The 18,437-nt window shown below is 44.6% G+C and overlaps 1 protein-coding gene across 1 annotated transcript in view; it reads left to right on the plus strand.

The window, feature by feature from the left end:
- Positions 1-18,437, plus strand: part of OBSCN (obscurin, cytoskeletal calmodulin and titin-interacting RhoGEF) — a 1,961,032-nt gene that overhangs the window by 1,257,570 nt on the left and 685,025 nt on the right. Inside the window, exon 103 of the mRNA XM_069211034.1 lies at positions 7,095-7,207. Coding sequence (XP_069067135.1) covers positions 7,095-7,207 — 113 coding nt within the window. The remainder of the gene's footprint in view (positions 1-7,094; positions 7,208-18,437) is intronic.

Consider the following 18,437-nt stretch of genomic DNA (forward strand, 5'->3'; position numbering starts at 1 on the left):
AACAGTCTTCCTGATAGCTATAACATCAGCAAGGAGAGTGAGTGAGTTGCAGGCCTTATCAGTAAAACCTCCTTATACAACTTTTTATGGGGATAAGGTGGTGTTGAGGACCAAGGCTGCTTTCCTCCCGAAGGTTGTTTCACCTTTCCATTTGGCTCAGGCAATTACTTTGTCCACGTTCTATCCTCCGCCTCATCCTTCCAAAGAGGAAGAAAGACTGCACCGTCTGGACCCAAAGAGGGCGTTGAGCTTCTTTATTGATAGAACAAAGGATTTCAGGCTGGAGGATCAGCTGTTTATTGGATACGTGGGCAAGAGGAGAGGAAAGGCAGTCCACAAGAGAACACTATCCAGGTGGGTTGTTCTTTGCATTAAAATCTGTTACTCTTTGGCAAAGAAGGATCCTCCTGAGGGCATTAGAGCTCATTCCACCAGAGCTAAGTCGGCCACTTCGGCCTTGGCCAGAGGTGTTCCTGTGGTCGACATCTGCAAGGCCGCAACTTGGTCGTCCCTTCACACTTTTGCAAAACATTACTGTTTGGATTCTGAGGTTAGAAGGGACGGCCATTTTGCACGGTCAGTGCTGCAGGATTTCTTGGTTTGACCATTTGGGCACCCACCGCCAGGCGTGGTACTGCTTTGGGACTCTATTCATTACGTGAGGAATCCACAGGTAGTTGTATCCATCAGAAGAACGAGTTACTTACCTTCGGTAACGACTTTTCTGGTGGATACATTAGCTACCTGTGGATTCCTCACGGTCCCACCCGCCTCCCCGTTGCCTTTCTGGTCTTACCAAGTAATCCTTGAGTGCGCTCCTCTTGGTCTTCGAGGGTGCAATAGATGTTGTATATAATATATTTATATATATGTATATATGTATATATCTTTGTGTATATACTTGATGTGTATATATATTTAAAAAAAAAAAAAAAAAAAGAGAGTTATATATATATATATAAAAGATTTACAGTTATTCAGGCAAATGTTGTGTATTTTACAATGTTATGGGATGTTGCCTTGCTCTTTCATTGCATTGCCTGGTTGTTCTCATGCACGTAAAAAATGATTGGTACTGAGGTCGGCACGTCGTCGAGGACCTCTTATTGCCTGTATGACGTCAGACGGCGTCGCGTGGGCTAGAGTGACGTCCTCGTCGACGTGCAGAGACTAGGAAGAAGATTTCCGTCGAATGCTGGCGCCATGGGAGAATTCATTAGGTGAGGAATCCACAGGTAGCTAATGTATCCACCAGAAAAGTCATTACCGAAGGTAAGTAACTCGTTCTTCAACACAATTTTGTCATTTTACTGGGACATACCCCATTTTTACTATTTTTGATGCTTTCTGCCTCCTTCCAGTTAGTGACAGGAATCGGTGTGAAACCAATGCTGGATCCCGGAAAGCTGAACATTTCTGAAAAGTAGACGAAATTCTGAATTCAGCAAGGGGTCATTTTTGTACATCCTACAAGGTTTTCCTACAGAAAATAACAGCTGAAATAAAAAAGTATTGAAAGTGAGCTGAAAAAAACAGCAATTTTTCTCCACGTTTTACTCTGTAACATTTTCCTGCAATGTCAGATTTTTTAAAGCAATATACCGTTACATCTGCTGGACTCTTCTGGTTGCGAGGATATATAAGGCTTGTAGGTTCATCAAGATCCCTAGGTACCCAGAGCCAATAAATGAGGTGCACCTTGCAATGGGTTTTCATTCTATACCGGGTATACAGCAATTAATTTGCTGAAATATAGAGAGTGAAAAATAGGTATCAAGAAAACCTTTGTATTTCCAAAATGGGCATAAGATAAGGTGTTGAGAAGCAGTGGTTATTTGCACATCTCTGAATTCCGGGGTGCCCATACTAGCATGTGAATTACAGGCCATTTCTCAAATAGACCTCTTTTTTACACACTGTCTTACATTTGGAAGGAAAAATTGTAGAGGAAGACAAGGGACAATAACACTTGTTTTGCTATTCTGCATCCCCCCTAGTCTCCCGATAAAAATGGTACCTCACTTGCATGGGTAGGCCTAAAGCTCGCGACAGGAAACGCAACATGGACACATCACATTTTTACATTGAAATCTGATGTGTTTTTTGCAAAGTGCCTAGCTGTAGATTTTGGCCTCTAGCTCAGCCGGCACCTAGGGAAGCCTACCAAACCTGTGCACTTTTGGAAAACTAGACACCTAGGGGAATCCAGGATGGGGTGACTTGTGGGGCTCTCACCAGGTTCTGTTACCCAGAATCCTTTGCAAACCTCAAAATTTGACCAAAAAAACACTTTTTCCTCTCATTTCGGTGACAGAAAGTTCTGGAATCTGAGAGGAGCCACAAATTTCCTTCCACCCAGCGTCCTCCCAAGTCTCCCGATAAAAATGGTACCTCATTTGTGTGGGTAGGCCTGGGGCCCGCGACAGGAATAGATCACACAACGGTCAATGTTGGTCCTTACATGAGGCAGCTGTTGACCCTGGGGTGATCCATTCCTGAAGCAGGCACTAGGTATAGGCACTCAAGTGCGGTAGTGTTTTTATCAGGACAGGTGAGGAATCTCTGGGTGGTAGGAATTTTGTGGATCCCAGCATATTCCTGTAGTTTGTGTGACAGAAATGCGAGAAAAATAGAGTTTTTATTCAACATTTCAGCTTTGCAGGGTATTCTGGGTAAGAAAACTTTGGGAAATCCACACAAGTCACACCTCTGTGGACTCCCCAGGATGTCTAGTTTCCAGAAATGTTTGGGTTTAGTATGTTTCTCTATATGGCCACCAAACCCAGGACCAAAAACACAGGTGCCTGCCTTACAAAACCAGTTTGTTTTGTGATAGATAATTTTGATGTCTCCACAATACGATTTGGGCGGTGGAATTTGGGGCTGAACTAAATTGGGGAGCTCCCAAGCACTCTCTCTCTTTGCTTGCCGCCGCATTCACCTGCTCTCAGGGTTGGGCTAACCCACTATTACCCCTTTGCACAGACTGTGCTTGCGAAGGGACAGCAGGACTGTCCTCATCACCTCCCTCATAATTTACTGGAAGAGGAGTTATCGAATGGGACTCCTCTGACTGAAAAATCACTCCCAGAGTCTGCGCCATTGTCCTATCCCTCAGATGCTGTCTCAGTATCTGATGTCTCAGTCTCTGATCCTATGTCAGAGCTGTCCTCTATAACCTGAGTGACGGCAGCAGTCATCCATCAAGATGCCATCTCTGCTATTGGCTAAACTGTTGCTCTAAAACACTAGCCTACGTAGACAGTCACAAAATCGATGGTGTGTGTGAGATACGTGCAACAGTAGAGGCCACCTTACCAGCGCTTCTTCCCTCAATCAGCACGTTCTTTCAAGACACTCAAAAAACACCTTGTCACATACCATTCGTCACAGTCTTTAGCACCTCCTGCGCCCAGTCCAACAATCATTATTGGTGCTCCCACTCCCTCCTCCTCGGATTCCCTCATTACCACCCAGCAAAAGTGCCCTTCATCTCTCCATAGCCGCCCCCACCCCGCACATACATTTAATTTGTATTATAGCGCAGGTAATGGCTGACTTTACTAATGTACTCTGCTATTGACATAAAATACAGATTTGCTCTTTGCAGTAGGCATATAAACATTCTGCGCTTCTTTATGGCACTAAAACTGCCACTAGACAAAAGTCTGATCCTTTTGTAGCAGAAACATAATCACAATTCTTACTTGACTTTTTTATTGCTGCCTAAAAGCTACAGTTGAAATGCGTCAGTTGAAGTATGTGTATTGCTTTGAAGACGCAAGCTGCAACTGCAAGACAACGGTGGCAAATATATATATATATCACTTTTATATGTGGGTCTGGTTTTCCTGGGGGCCGATCACAGGCCCCAAGGAAACCACACATGTATTGACAAAAGTGATCTATATATATATATATATATATATATATATATATATATATATATATATATATCTATCTCCATATAGATATATCTATCTACATAGATATCTATAGATAGATCTCTATATATAAATATATATATATATATATATATAGATCTATCTATATATATTTTTTTTATATATATATATATATATATATATATATATATATATATATATATATATATATATATATATATATATATTTTTTAGTAGTTGTATGGTTTCCTTGGGGGCCAAAATGGCCCCCAGGGAAACCCTACAACTACAAAAAAAAAATATTGCCCCCACAGGGGGTCGCCCTGCCCACGGGCGACCCTCTGTCCATTTCTTTTTATAAAATGTAGCCCCCGGGGGGGCGCGATCTAAAGTGATTGCGCCCCCCCCCCCCAGGTAGACACCAACCTTTTTTAAAACAAATATGCCCCGGGGGGGCGGCCCGTTTCCCGAGGGGGCCGACCCCCCCAAGTGAAATCCCTGGTGTCTAGTGGTATTTCCTGGCCCCCGGTCGCAGCTGTGCTGCGATCGGGGGCCAGGAAACACTTTCAGGAAGGCCTCGTAAGAAAGGGGAGAGTCTCCCCTTTCTTACGAGGCCTTCCCGAACAGGCCGCTTCGTGCTCCGATGGGGAAATCAACAAGGTGACGGCAGGGCGCCTCGCGGCGCGCTGACGTCACAAAGGGGCGGGTGGGGGGCGGGGGGAGACACGGAAAAGCTTCTGTGTCTCCCGGGGACAAAAAAAAAATAATAATAATCCTCGGGTGCAATGCACCCAAGGATTTATTTACCCCCTCCTTGGTATCGGCCACTGTTCGTGACCCGCACCAGGGAGGTAGTGTGGACGCCCGCACCCAAGGGGTTAAAGTTTTTCTGATGTTTACGTTTGCTCTATGCACTTTTTATGGTTGGTTATTGTTTGTATCATGCACCTTATATATGTGTGTGTGCATATATATATATATATATATATATATATATATATATATATATATATATATATATATACACACATACACACACACACAAAATATATATATATATATATAAAATTACCTACTGGTGGTAGGTATAGGTCGCCAGTACGTACGTTATAGTTAGGACCCAGTTTCCATAGTTGAATCTTAACAAAATTTTCAAAACTATTAAGCAACTCACTTCAGCTTCTGTGTAGAAAGTTTCAGGGTGATCAGTCAAGTGGGGGCCAAAAAAAACAGGGGGGGAGCAAAACGCATTTTCCCCATGCAATTTTCCATAGGGATTTTAGACACGACTACAGCCTGAACTGCTGGACAGAATTACATCAACTTTGGCAGAATGCTATGCTCTTAGTCCAGAAAAAGCCCTTTCTGTAATTTGGTGTAAATCTGTTCAACGTTTCAGAAGTTATTAAAGCTAAATTATATTTGTATATCTAGGGACGCGGATCCGGGTGGATTTGCGGATTCATGTGCACCAGCAGCAGTGCAGTGATTGCCTGGCTGCAACCTGAGAAGAAAGTTGTGGCTGCCACTTTGTTTATCGAACCTCAGTTCCCAGCAGGGAAAATAAACTGAAGAAGTAATAGAAGGGGTCAGGGTAGTGGTACCCTGACCCCATGGGACTAATTGAGGGGTCTGTAAAGGACCACTCATGGGCAAGTAATTGTCCAAAATGTTTTTTTTTAGCACAGAAGGATCTACGGATCCACTTGGATCCTCACAGATTTTGGTGGATCCGTGGATCCAAACTGCAATTAAAAAAACACATACACTTACTCGCTCACACTCAGACACCCATTTACACACAGCCACTCACACACCCACTCATACACCCACAAAACTACACACACCCACCCAAAGACTCACACAGCCACTCACACACCCACCCACACATCCACTTACACACCCACACAATCACTCACGCAGCCACTCACACACCCACTCAAAGACCCCCTAAACCACTCACATACCCCGTCAGCCACTCACACACCCACACAGCCACTCCCACGTCCACTCACAGACCCACACAGTCAGTCTCACAAACACTCACACACCCACCACACACTCACAAACCTACTTACACACCCTCACAGCCACTCACACAGCCACTCACACACACACAGATTACTGGTGCGTTATAATTAGGAAATAGCATGAAAAAAAACATAGAAATTCAATGAAAAAACTAAAGGTTACAGGAGTGTTATAGTTAGAAATCTAGAATTTAAAAAACCTTAGAAATTAACTAAAAAAAGTTACACACCATAGAACTACAAAAAACCTTAGAAATTAACTAAAAAAGTTACACACCATAGAACTACAGCTGTTAGAGTTATTTCAGATAACTATAGCTTGTGCCCTAAGGTAGCTATAATCATGGCCTTGCCATTCACTGGTACGTACAACACGTATTACATCACTCATGACATCTTCTTTGACATCAATGATAATATCACTGTAACATTTCCAGTGAAATTATTGATGAGAGAACTGTGCATGGCGGGTGCACGAGTTATAGTTACCATAGGGCACGGGTTATAGTTACTTAAAAAAACTCTAACAGCTGAATTTCTGTGGTTTTGTGCGTGTACATTTTGAATCTAACCATAACGTCCATGTAACTTTTGTTTTTTTAGTGGATGGATAGAAGTTGTAGAAACTGATAGATAGATCGATAGATAGATCGATAGATAGATAGATAGATAGATAGATAGATAGATAGATAGATAGATAGATAGATAGATAGATGCACTCAAACATACTTAGCCTTGTCATGCATTATTGCATTTGTCCAATTTTCTGGAGTAAATTTTCAGATGGAATACCATTGATCCCGGGTGGATGGAGTGAGACTACAGTGTGTACTTGAAACATAATTCAATCCACCCTAATTTTTATGATATTTTAGTTTTGCCTCATAACAAAAAGTGTGTGTGTGTAGTAATTTCTATGAGCTGTTTTGGATTATTTTGTCTAAGCTCTGAAATGTTGAAAAAGCAGTCTCAAAAAGTGTTGTACTACTTTTAGAAGTCTGCATGCACCTACCAAATGCACCAATCTTGATCTGAGAGAACAGGCTACTCTGATGTGGCCCTGCCACCTCACAAAATCCAACCCCTAAAATTTTGTTTGGAGTGATGAGATCGACTTTTTGAATTATCCTGAGGCCTACTTAGTTTTGTTCTTCTGCAGGTCCTCCATGTATGCAGTTGACCATAGAAGATGTACATGTGCAGCTTGGGAAGTCTGCCAGGTTTGAGGCAGTTATTGAAGGAAACCCCTTACCTACCATTACTTGGTATAAGGTATGTGAGCCCTGAACTTTGGCCCAGTATCTGACAGAAGAATTCAAAAGTTTGACATTGAACAATGTGATTTATTGTTGAAACTGTTGAACTAAAATATTACTACAGATGACACCATGAGATATGTATGTATAGACATAAGAAGAAACTAAGTAATATGGTCCAATATTTCCATCAAGGGGTTCTGGTGACATCATAAAACAAGAGACTGACGACCAAGTCATTTGTAAATGTCACAAGAACCCCAATATGGCTAATCTAATAGAGACTTCTAGTTGCAGATTCCTTACCCTTTGAATTTCCCCCAGGCGTCAGCTTGCTCTGTAGAATTTTCTGAGCAGAACCCATGCATGCCGGTAGGTGCCATCAGTCAGTGCCATGTCTGTTGTCGGCGGCATCCACACTGAATATGACATTGGGGGTTCTAAATAGGTGCCACCCCTGTGCACAGACATCAGTTCTTTTCTTTCTGAACCAGCTAACCCCGATCCGAAGAGAGCTACCCCTCAGCCACTTTTTGACTGGCCTTTTTTTTTTTACTTTTGGTGAAGTTTTGTTCAAGTTTTCTACTCCTGTTGCATCAAGGATGTCATTGAAGAAGGCTGGGTTTAAGGCCTGCAGGTTGTGTCATCGGGCAATGTCTGTGATGGATCCACACCTCATGTGTCTTTAGTGCCTGGAGCGTGACCACCACCGGAAGTGGTACTCTGAGTGTCGGGCCATGCATCCGAAGTCTTTTAGGGAGCAGTCCATGAAGCTGATGGTGTCTCGACGCTCGGCTCTGAGGAAATTAAGATCCTGCTCAAGAGGAAGGTCCTGGGAGCGGTCACTAAGTCCTCCATCATTGTCCTTCCACTCCAAGTTCACGGGACAATTGGGTAAGTCGAGGCACAAGAAAAAGAGCAAGAAACTGAAGGGTTCTTTGACTTCTCCTCATCCGTCAGCCGACGAGGGAGCATCAGCGCTCAAGGCCTCGTTCCGATGAACTTGTGCCTGGGCTGACTCAGTGCCTCCCTGAGTTTCCAGGAGCCAGAATGACCCATGCTCAACTTCAAGAGTTTCATGAGGCCATGCACCTCATTTTTGGTTAGCCCAACTCCATTGAAGTGCCTTCTGGCCCCATGAATTCATAATGGGCCTCTTCAGATTCCGCTCTGGTGGCTTTGGCCTCAATGCCAATGGGCACCCATGCATCCAGTCCTGGATCCGGACTGGCGTCGGTCGTTCCACCCAGCCCTACCCTGATGCCAGTCCTGATGCTGAGGCTCCTGGCGCGCCCATGGGCGGAGCAATACCCATTCTCATTGACAACTCCAACACGGAGCCAGATGGTCGTCGTATGAATCTGACTCTGATGCCAGCAGGAGCCTTGTCTCCTATGTCAGATCCTGAGCCTCTTTCTTATGGGCTAGGTTACGGTGATCAATGGAAGGGATCCTTTTAGAATACCAGCTCGAGGACCCTATGGACTGGCGTGCAGACTTGGGCGAGGCCAGCGGACTGGATAGTTCTTCAAATAATGGCATGCATTCTCCCAGGAGCTTCTCATTCCATGGTGGTGAGAAGAGCAGCTGAGGTCTTGGACCTCGAGTTGCCTTTGGTGGCAGCCTGGACTAACCTCCTGGCAGAGGTGCTTCAGCCTGGACCTTCCACCTAAGAGCCCATTCGCCCCTTTAATGAAGCCCTCAAGGATGTCATACTGGGTACCTGGTCCAAACACAGCACAGGGTTTCCTGTAAACAGGACAATTGGCCACCGACATTGCCCCACTCCGGGGTATTCAAGCTTTGTGATGCAGCCCCCAACCCCTGGGACCTTGGTCATCCAACCCTCCACTTTCCATGGCACATTCAATTCTGCACCCCCAGATAGAGAATCCAAAAGGATGGAGATACTTGGGAAGAAGGGGCCAGATGTATGAAGAATCCACTTTGCGATTCTCTAATAGCGATTTTTAAGAAATCGCTATTTCTGAGTCACAAAATGGTATGTATCATATTTGCGATTCGGTAATAGGAATTTAAAAAAAATCGCAAATGCTATTACTGAATTGCAAATAGCGATTCTGAGCCCATTCGCACCTATGGGCATGTAGGCCAATATTTGCGAATTTTTTGCATTTCCCAAATTGCAAATTCCTAACTGGAATTTGCAATTTGAGAAATGCAAAACCCCAGGGTTCTGGGGGCCTAAGGCCACCTCTAGTGCACCCCACAAAATTATTTAAGGACATGTAAGGCGCACACATTACAAAGGGGCATGTGTGCGTTATATGTCAATTTTAAAAATGCATTTTTAATGCATTTCTAAAATTTGCACATGGTTGCCACCAAGTTGAACTTGTCGGTAATTGCGATTCCTTAATGCCCAATTCGCATTAAGAATAAGCTTGATACATGTGCTTAAGAAATCGCAAATAAGGATTCCTTATTTGCGATTTCGTATTTAGAGAATCGTAATTTGCGATTCTCTAAACGGGCTCACAATTTTAAGGATTCGCTATTTTAGCGATTCCTTAAAATTGCATAGCGAATGCCTTTCATACATACTGAAAGGCATTTTTGCATTCGCAAATGGCCATTCGCACCGTTTGCAAATGAAAAAACGCTTGATACATGCGCCCAAGATTCTTTCTTCCTGTAGCCTAGCATTGTGGTTAGTGAACACTGCATGCTTTTTAGACCATTATTCCCACACCCTGTGTGATACGGTTGCGCAAGTGCTGCCACAGGTCCCGGAGGATGACTGGGCTGTACTCTCTCTGACAGTTGCGGATGGGAGGAATGCAGCAGAGTTCACTATCCGATGTGGATATGACACAACTGTCTCACTGGGCAGAGCAGTTTCACTGACAGTGGCCCTCAGGTACCACGCCTGGTTGAGGATGCCTGGCTTTTCAGGAGATGTCCAGGCTACTTTAATTGACATGCCCTTTGATGGCACTCATCTCTTGGGTGACAAGGCAGACTCAGTGCACGAGTGATTGAGGAATTCTCAAGCTACGGCTAAGTCCTTAGGACTTGCGACAGCCCCTTATCCCCCCGGTCTGCCTTTCTCCACTTTCGTGGCCACGGAAGAGGCTCCCACTACATCCATTCCCTGCCAGCCACTGTGCTGTGCATGCTGCCCAGCCTCTGCATGGCCAAGGGCATGGGATCCACCGAACTCATGGATCAAGGAGCCAGTGGTCTAGCCAGTCCTCCATGCCCCCTCTTCTGCAGCCTCTAAGCCTTCTTAGTTTGACTCCCCACTAGGGGCCAGATCACTTGCTCCACTTTCAATCCATCACGTCAGACAGGTGGGTTTTGCAGCTAGTCTGAAGGTGCTATTCCCCTTCAAGACTTCCCCTCTGTCCATGACACCATTATACGATCCAATGACAGAGTATCACTTGTCCCCTCTCCGCGAGGAAGTTACGTCTTGTTTGGCAAAGGGAGCGGTAGAGAGGTTTCCCATGCCAGAAGTAGATCTTAGTTGATATTCCCACTTCTTTCTGGTATCCAAAAAGGACAAGGGCCTCCGCTCTATCCTTGACCTTTGATCCCTCAATCTCTTCCTCAAGAAAGAGAAGTTCAAAAGGCTCACTCTGGCTCAGGTTTTATCTGCTCTAGACCTAGGAGACTGGATGGTAGTATTGGACTTGTAGGACATTTCCATATTCCCGTCTGCCTGCCCCATGATGTTACTTGCGGTTCACAGTAGGCCACAAGCACTTTCAATTCACTGTGCTCCCATTTGGCCTTACCAGTACCCCTCGGGGGTTCATTAAGGTGATGGCGGCGGTCACAGCTCATCTGCACAGGTCTGAGGTTCCAGTCTTCCCATATCTCTACGACTGGCTGTCGAAGGAGAGCTCGCTCTAGGCTGTCCTCCCCCACCTCCAGACTACGACAAACCAACTGCATTCACTGGGGTTCATTATAATCATGCCAAAGTCACACCTGACTCCCTTTCATCGGAGCCGATCTGGATAGAGTGCAGTGTCAGGCTTGTCCTCCCAAGCGGCAAGTCCAGTATATTCAGGCTATGATACCAATGTTTCAGCCTCTATCCTGGATTTCAGTGAGAATGGCTCTGAGGCTGCTGGGCCTCAAAGCCTCCTGCATCCTGCTGGTGACACATGCTAGAAGGCATATGCGGGCTCTGGAGTGGGACCTAAAGTTGCAGTGGGCGCAGCATCAGGGGAATCTCTCCGACAATGTCCGCATCTCGGAGGGAGCTGTGCAAGATTTGCTATGGTGGTTAAAGAAATGCGATTGAGTCAGAGGCAGATCCCTCTCCCCAACCAGATATGACAGTAGTGTCAGACGTGTCACTGCTGGGATGGGACGGCCATCTGGGAAAGGTGGAGGTCAGAAGTATCTGGTCTCTGGCGGAGGCCGGGCTCCACATCAACCTTCTGGAGCGCAGGGCGATCAGGTTTGCATTGAAAGCATTCCTTCTTTCTCTTGAAAAGAAAATGGTGCAGATGTTCACGGACAACACCACTGCCATGTGGTACTGCGACAAGCAGGGCTGGATGAGGTCCTGGAGCCTTTGCCAAGAGGCCCTGCTTCTCTGGACATGGCTGGAACAGCAGGGCATATCCCTGGTGGTTCAACATCTGGCTGCACCTCTGAACATCAGAGCAGACAAACTCAGCCGTCGATGAATGGTCAATCATGAATGGCATCTCTATCTGGAGGTGGCTCAAGGCCTCTTTCAGCAGTGGGGAGAGCCTTGGTTAAATCTCTTCCCCTCAACAGAGAATGCGCAAAGTCAGCTGTTTTCCGTGTTGGGAGTTTCCAAGGCGGCACTTGCTCAGCGATGCTTTTCATTTTGAGTAGAACTCAGGCCTCCTGTACGCCTTTCCACCAATACCACTTATGTCCAGAGTCCTCAAGAAGATCAAGAATGACCATGCTCAAGTAATTTTTGTGGCTCCTTATTGGGCACAGGGAGTATGGTATCCCAAGCTTCTGAGCATGGCCATTGATCCTCCACTCAGACTGCCTCTTCTGGAGGATCTTCTATCGCAGCAGCAGGGGAGGGTTCTCCACTTGAAAATGTCCAGTCTCTGTCTTCTTGTGTGGAGATTGAGCGGTGGTAGTTGACAGCTTTCGACTTTCTGCCCTAAGTCTGTGATGTTATCTTGGCAGCCAGGTATCCTTCCACCAAAACGGTATATGCCTGTTGTTGGCATACATTTGTGGCATGGTGTACCAACAAAACCGTTGATCCCCTTAATGCACCTCTGTCTGAAGGCCTCTTGTTTATTCTCTCTCTTGCCTAGCAGGGCCCTGCTTCGGGCACCATTAAGGGTTATCTGTCTGCAATCTCTGCTTTTCTCAGGCTTCATGATTAACCCTCCTTGTTTAAATCTCCCATTGTAGCGTAATTCCTTAAAGGTCTTACCCACATGTTCCCGCCCACCCCGTTCATAATGTCCCAGTGGAACTTGAACCTGGTACTTGCTTTTCTCATTTGTGCTTCTTTTGAGTGTCTTCATAAGTGTCCTCTTCAACTGCTCATCTTAAAAACTGCCTGCCTTGTGGCCATCACCTTTGCAGGGAGAGTGAGTGAGCTACAGGCTCTTTCTTCGAAGCCACCCTTCATCTCTGTCCATCCTGACAAAGTAGTGCCTTGTACTAGGGCCTCTTTCCTCCCTAATGTGGTCACGCCCTTTCATGTAGGCCAATCCATCACGTTGCTTACTTTTTATCCTCCCCCACATCCTTCTCGTGAGGAGGAGAGATTCCACCATCTGGATCAAAAAGAGCGTTGGCGTTCTACCTCAGTCGTACCAAAGACTTCCGGGTGGGTTATGTGGGTGCGAAGAAAGGACAGGCGGTGCAGAAGAGAACCATCTCTATGGGTTTGCTTGCTCAGTCCACCAGAGCAACAGCTGCAACCATTGTGTTAGCACGCGGAGTTCCAGTCCTTGACATTTACCAGGCAGCAATGTAGCCATCCCTGCATGCGTTCACCAAACACTATTGCCTTGACAGTCAGGTATGCAGGGACGGCTATTTTGGCCATTCTGTCCTGAAGGACTTGCTAGTATGATCTTGGTTCACAGACCCACCACCAGGGATGGTAATGCTTGGGTATCTATTCTAAGGTAAGGAATCTGCAACTAGAAGTCTCTATCAGATGAACAAGTTACTTACCTTTGATAACAAATTATCTTGTAGAGACATATTCTAGTTGCAGATACCTTACCGAACCACCCATCCTGCCTGCTCTGGGAACTGACTTCTAGGGACAGGGACTCACTTTCAGGGCCCTAGTTTTGGTGAACCAATCTCAGTGTTCTTCACGGCTTGGCCCTTCAGGTGTGGAAAGTTGTGAAAAGAAACTGACGTGGGTGCACCAAAGTAGCACCCGTATATGACCGAAACGTCATCACTGCAACCACAACGCCAACAGCAGATGGAGAGTCAACCAATGCCACCCAATGGCACAAAAAATATCCAGATCCAGTCTGATGCCTAGGGGAGATTCTGAGGTAAGGAATCTGAGACTAGACTATGACTCTACTAGATAATTTGTCATCCAAGATAAGTAACTTGTTCATTGAGTAAAGTTATTTACTTTTAACCTGTGAGCTACCATGTTTGCCAGTGATCTGCTCACTGTACTCTTTGACATTCACTCAGGATTTGCCAGTGATCTGCACACCTTTTTTCAATTTGTTTTCAGTGACAGAACTTTTTGAAGACCTCCTAAGTTATTTACACACACCTTTTCCACCAGTGCATACATCCTCACGTGTACAGGTTCTTTGCATCTTTACAGTGATTTGCACACTGTACTCTACTTCAAATGCAGAACACTGGTGGGCCTCCTTTGAGTTGGCGGTATTGGATCCAGTCTTTTAATTTATTTAATTCATTTCTAGGTGTTATTGATGGCCAACATTATAGACCTGACACGAAAAGGAACCTCTTGTATTATTATGTGGGGGTGGAGGGTAAAAATGGTTTCAGACTCTTCCTGAATTGTACATTCTCAAAGGGTGGGAGTTTATATAAGTTCCAAATTGCAATCAAGCATCTTCAATTGTGTTTTGAGGGGGAGACAAGGGATTTGTCTCCTTTTTTACTAGAGTACAATGTCCCGAAGAATCTGTAGGGATATGTGTCACAGCATTAAATGTATTGACATCGTACTGTGTATCTAAAGGAGTCTCAACTCATTTGCACTCAGTTAGTAGCCAGATATTATTCTAAAAACATTTAGGAACATTTGTTAACATGTAAAAATCCCTCTTGTGATAAGGATGTAGACATTGCCACGAGGATAGAAAATTCTCAAGAAAAATGCCAACCAATTAGAAACCTAATAAGGTACCTTGACAGTAGCCAAAGTTACATGATTTCACACATGGCAACTCCCACAAAAATATGCAACCCGATTGAATAATTTCAAACAGTTCAGTAAGCAGTCTACAAAGGTGAAGTTTTACAAGTGTAGTTCACCTACTCATATATCTTCTTTTAGGAATTGTCCTGCCCTATGGCAAGAATGTTGGAAATGTAACAAAGTTGATAATTTTGGCATGGATCGCAAAGATTCTATATATGGGAGAGAAGCTAAATGATTTGGTTTTGCTAGCACCTGTGAATTTGGAAATGCTAATGAAATGTATAAAACCTGTGCGGAGCCACAAATTCTGGATTGGATTCAGATGCTTGAATTGCTATCATTTCGGTACAAAAACTATTATAGTGGCACGTTTCTACTACCTCTTGCTGTCACTACCATAGTTTTTGAAGAAAGTAGGATTGATCTTTTTAGGGTATGCCTGGTCTGAAATTAGATCAAATGAAAAAAAAATGAAAAGGAAACATTTACATTCTAAAGAAGGACATACATGTTGTAGGTTGGTAGCACTAGAGATTTAGCAATGTTTTTTTGACCTGGAACTGAAGATTCCTTTATTACTCGTTGATGCACAAACAAGGGCTTTGTATATAAATATAGTAAGATGCTTGATGAAAAGTTAGGTAAGATTAGAAACGTTGCACACACTATGAAGATATGGAAGGATGGCAATTTGGTCTAACATATATTAAGAAGTGTTCCACCCAGTGTACGAAGAGAACTGTCAAAAAAAGGATGTGTGAGAAATTGGTGGTACACTGGTGGTATCCTATGGATGCTTTCTTATGTCTTTCGCCATAGTTTGGGCAAAAAGGAAATCTGGCAAATAGCATCTTAGTAGAGACTTAAGGTGCTTGAACAATGCAATTTCGGTGGCAAGCTTTCCTCTTCTGCAAACTGAAGATCTTATTTCTACAGTGCGCCAAGCCAAATTGTTTCCAAAGTTTGACATTCATTTGGACTGCCATCCGGTGGAGCTTGATGAGGCGTCATAGCATTTTAGGATTGTCAAGGTTATCTTCAAAACTATTGGAGGTCAATCCCATTCCAGTTGCATGCCCTGCCTTCTCCAGTAACACATTATTCCTATAATATGGTCTCACATGGACAACAACACAACATAGTACTTTATGTGCAATTCTTCCTGTTCAAGAGGATCCTGCAACAATCTAAAGCTTGCTGATAAATACATCAAAGCAAAATAAAAAAACAACTAAGGAGCCATCCCTCATTCAGGCCCTTCTAAAGAGGCACCACTGGGTGAGCCATTCTCCAGGGCCAAAATGTTATGCCCACTTACAGAAGATTTTCAGTTCATATTCATATGCGGTAGATGCCTGGCTATAGCAGATAGGGATTATTGACTCATAGAGGACTATGACTTCTTTACAATACTAATTGCTACTGGAGCGTGCCTCGTAATTCACAACAGTTGTCCGTAAGGCCATGCGAGCCATGGGCCTAACTTTGTCTTCTGCAGATATTACATCAAACATTCTAATGGACATCTTGCAAATCTCCATGTGTTCTGTGGAGCCTTAGCTCCCATTCAGTGAAGCTCTACCGGACCCTCTAATGGCTGCCAGGGAGAAACCCTTTTCGAGCACAGCAGTCCTCCAGATTGACGGATGGCACAGGCCTGTTCTGTGTGACCTAACCTTTTTTCCACCCATCTGTCACGCAGGGCCTGTGTGTTCACACGTTGCCTTCCAGCCAGAACCCAAATGCCTTTCCTGTTCTTTTCGAGCCAGGTAGATCTCAGAGGGATCATCATCAGCAGATATAGCGTCCACCATCATCCTCAGCATGAACTGCCACCACCGAAACCCTTAGACATCCCTCTTCATTTCATCAGCTTCTGGTGAGAGAGAGAGCTTCCTATTTTATCAATCAATGGGAGGCAAATACAGTGGACCGCTGAGTGTTACAGCTAATCCTTCGGGGCAACTGCTTCCCTTCCTGCCCTTCCCACCAGAGCACTCTCCTCTCAGCAGATCATTCTCTTAAGCTCATGCCTTGATTCAGGAGGCCAACACCCTCACCTTGCTGGAAAAGGGCCAGAGAAGTGGTGCCTCCAGAATAGAGGTACTTCGGTTCCCTTTATTCTTGGTCCCCAAGAAAGATGAAGGTCTTAGTCCTATTCTGTATCTTCATCTTCTGATCCTGTTGACAAATTAAAAATGCTGTCTCAGAAACAGGCCCTACTGCCTTTGAACTTTGGATATTGGTTGTTGTCTGTCAGAAATTGGGTTATTAGTCGTGCAGGATGTGAGGCCTGCAGAAGGAATAAGTCCACAAATTTCTCGTACTGGGAACCAAGCACCCCGTTGTAGCGCTTGACTTTCTCAGGATAGTGAAACAGAGCAGCCCAAGACCTACTCAGGGTATGTGATGTGGACTGGCACACAATAATAACACTGAATAAATGATTGTCCAGTCTGTGCTTTTTCCTTAGAAAAGGAAAAGTGCATTTATTACATATGTAAACAACTAAATACTATACATAAATTACAATAGCTACATCAGGCAGATTGAAAATACCATAGAAGACATGGCAAAATCACATATGACCCCGAAAGAGTTTTCATGTTACCAGACAACAAACCTGATGTTAAAAACATTGCTTTGTGTGTAAGTAGGATAATCAATAATAACCATGTGTAGTTGCAATTATTAATATCAATAACATGTCAACCTTGATCAGTAATTACTTTCAAATTTGTTGTATCAATAAAGCATTTTCAAATGAGCATAAGTTGTGTGTGTGTACTTTTTCTATACTTCCAGGCAACTTAAGGTGCAACCAAAAAAACAACCTCTAGAAGGTGTCACATTCAGGCTACATTTATTTAGCAAATTTATAAAGCGCATACTGTCACCGATACTGGCATCCTTGCGCTAAAACTAACTGAAGATGCATCCTGCAGGAAGGAGAAGCACAATCATAGCAATCGAAGGGGCAGGAGAGAGATTGATAAACAACATCAATTAGGCAAAAGCCATGTCAATAAGCCCCTAGAGAGTACTGTATTCCATAAGTCAGTATCTTCCTTAAACACTTTTAGGCCACAGAAAATGCACCCATAGAAACAGTGCCTAGAGAGGGCTGTATTCCTTTGAAATACTTTTAAAAAATAGGTTAAAATCTCAAAGTGTCATAGATTTCTTGAACCCTCAAACAAATGTAATTCCTACAGCCCCCACTACACTTTCCAAGTTTGTTGGTGGTACCTTTGTTGTCCTGGGGCCACCACAAGGCAAGAGAAATGTGCAAAATTAGGAAGCTCCCCAGGGCTTTATGGAGCGTTCCAGCCAGGAGCAATGAATATCTTCTGTAGTGACTCTCCCGCTATATCAGGAAGAGCTGTGTAGCTTTTTGTTCCTGTTTCCTTCTCAGGGGTGCCTGGTCTCACCCAAGACACCCCATTGCGAGTTATGTAATTGTTTTCTAGAGGTCAGAGCAGGATCTCCACTCCAACGCTGCCTAGCCAGCTCACCGTGCATGCAACATCTCCTCTGCTGCAGCAGCAGCCAGTATCTCTTCTCTCCTGGCCGTTCGTGTGGCAGGATGCTTACTTTGGTGGTAGCTGCCCACTCCCCTCAGACACAGGGAGCGGGGCAAGCCGACCACTGCTAGGGTGAGCGCAGTGATGCCCTCCATCACTTCGTTTGCTCTCTGGGGCCCAGAGTTAGGATCCCCGTCTCCTCCCTGTCCTCTCACTCTCTGTGTTGGCCCCTAGACAGCTGGGAGCCCCCGAGCAGGAAATAGCCTGAGGATGGGCCCCGTGTATGGCGTATGCTTGGGTGTAAATAAATAATAAATCCTCGCTTCGACCCCCGGATTCAGGCCCACCCTGGTGTAATT

The sequence above is a fragment of the Pleurodeles waltl genome, chromosome 10, assembly GCF_031143425.1.
Source record: "Pleurodeles waltl isolate 20211129_DDA chromosome 10, aPleWal1.hap1.20221129, whole genome shotgun sequence".
Lineage (NCBI taxonomy): Eukaryota > Metazoa > Chordata > Amphibia > Caudata > Salamandridae > Pleurodeles > Pleurodeles waltl.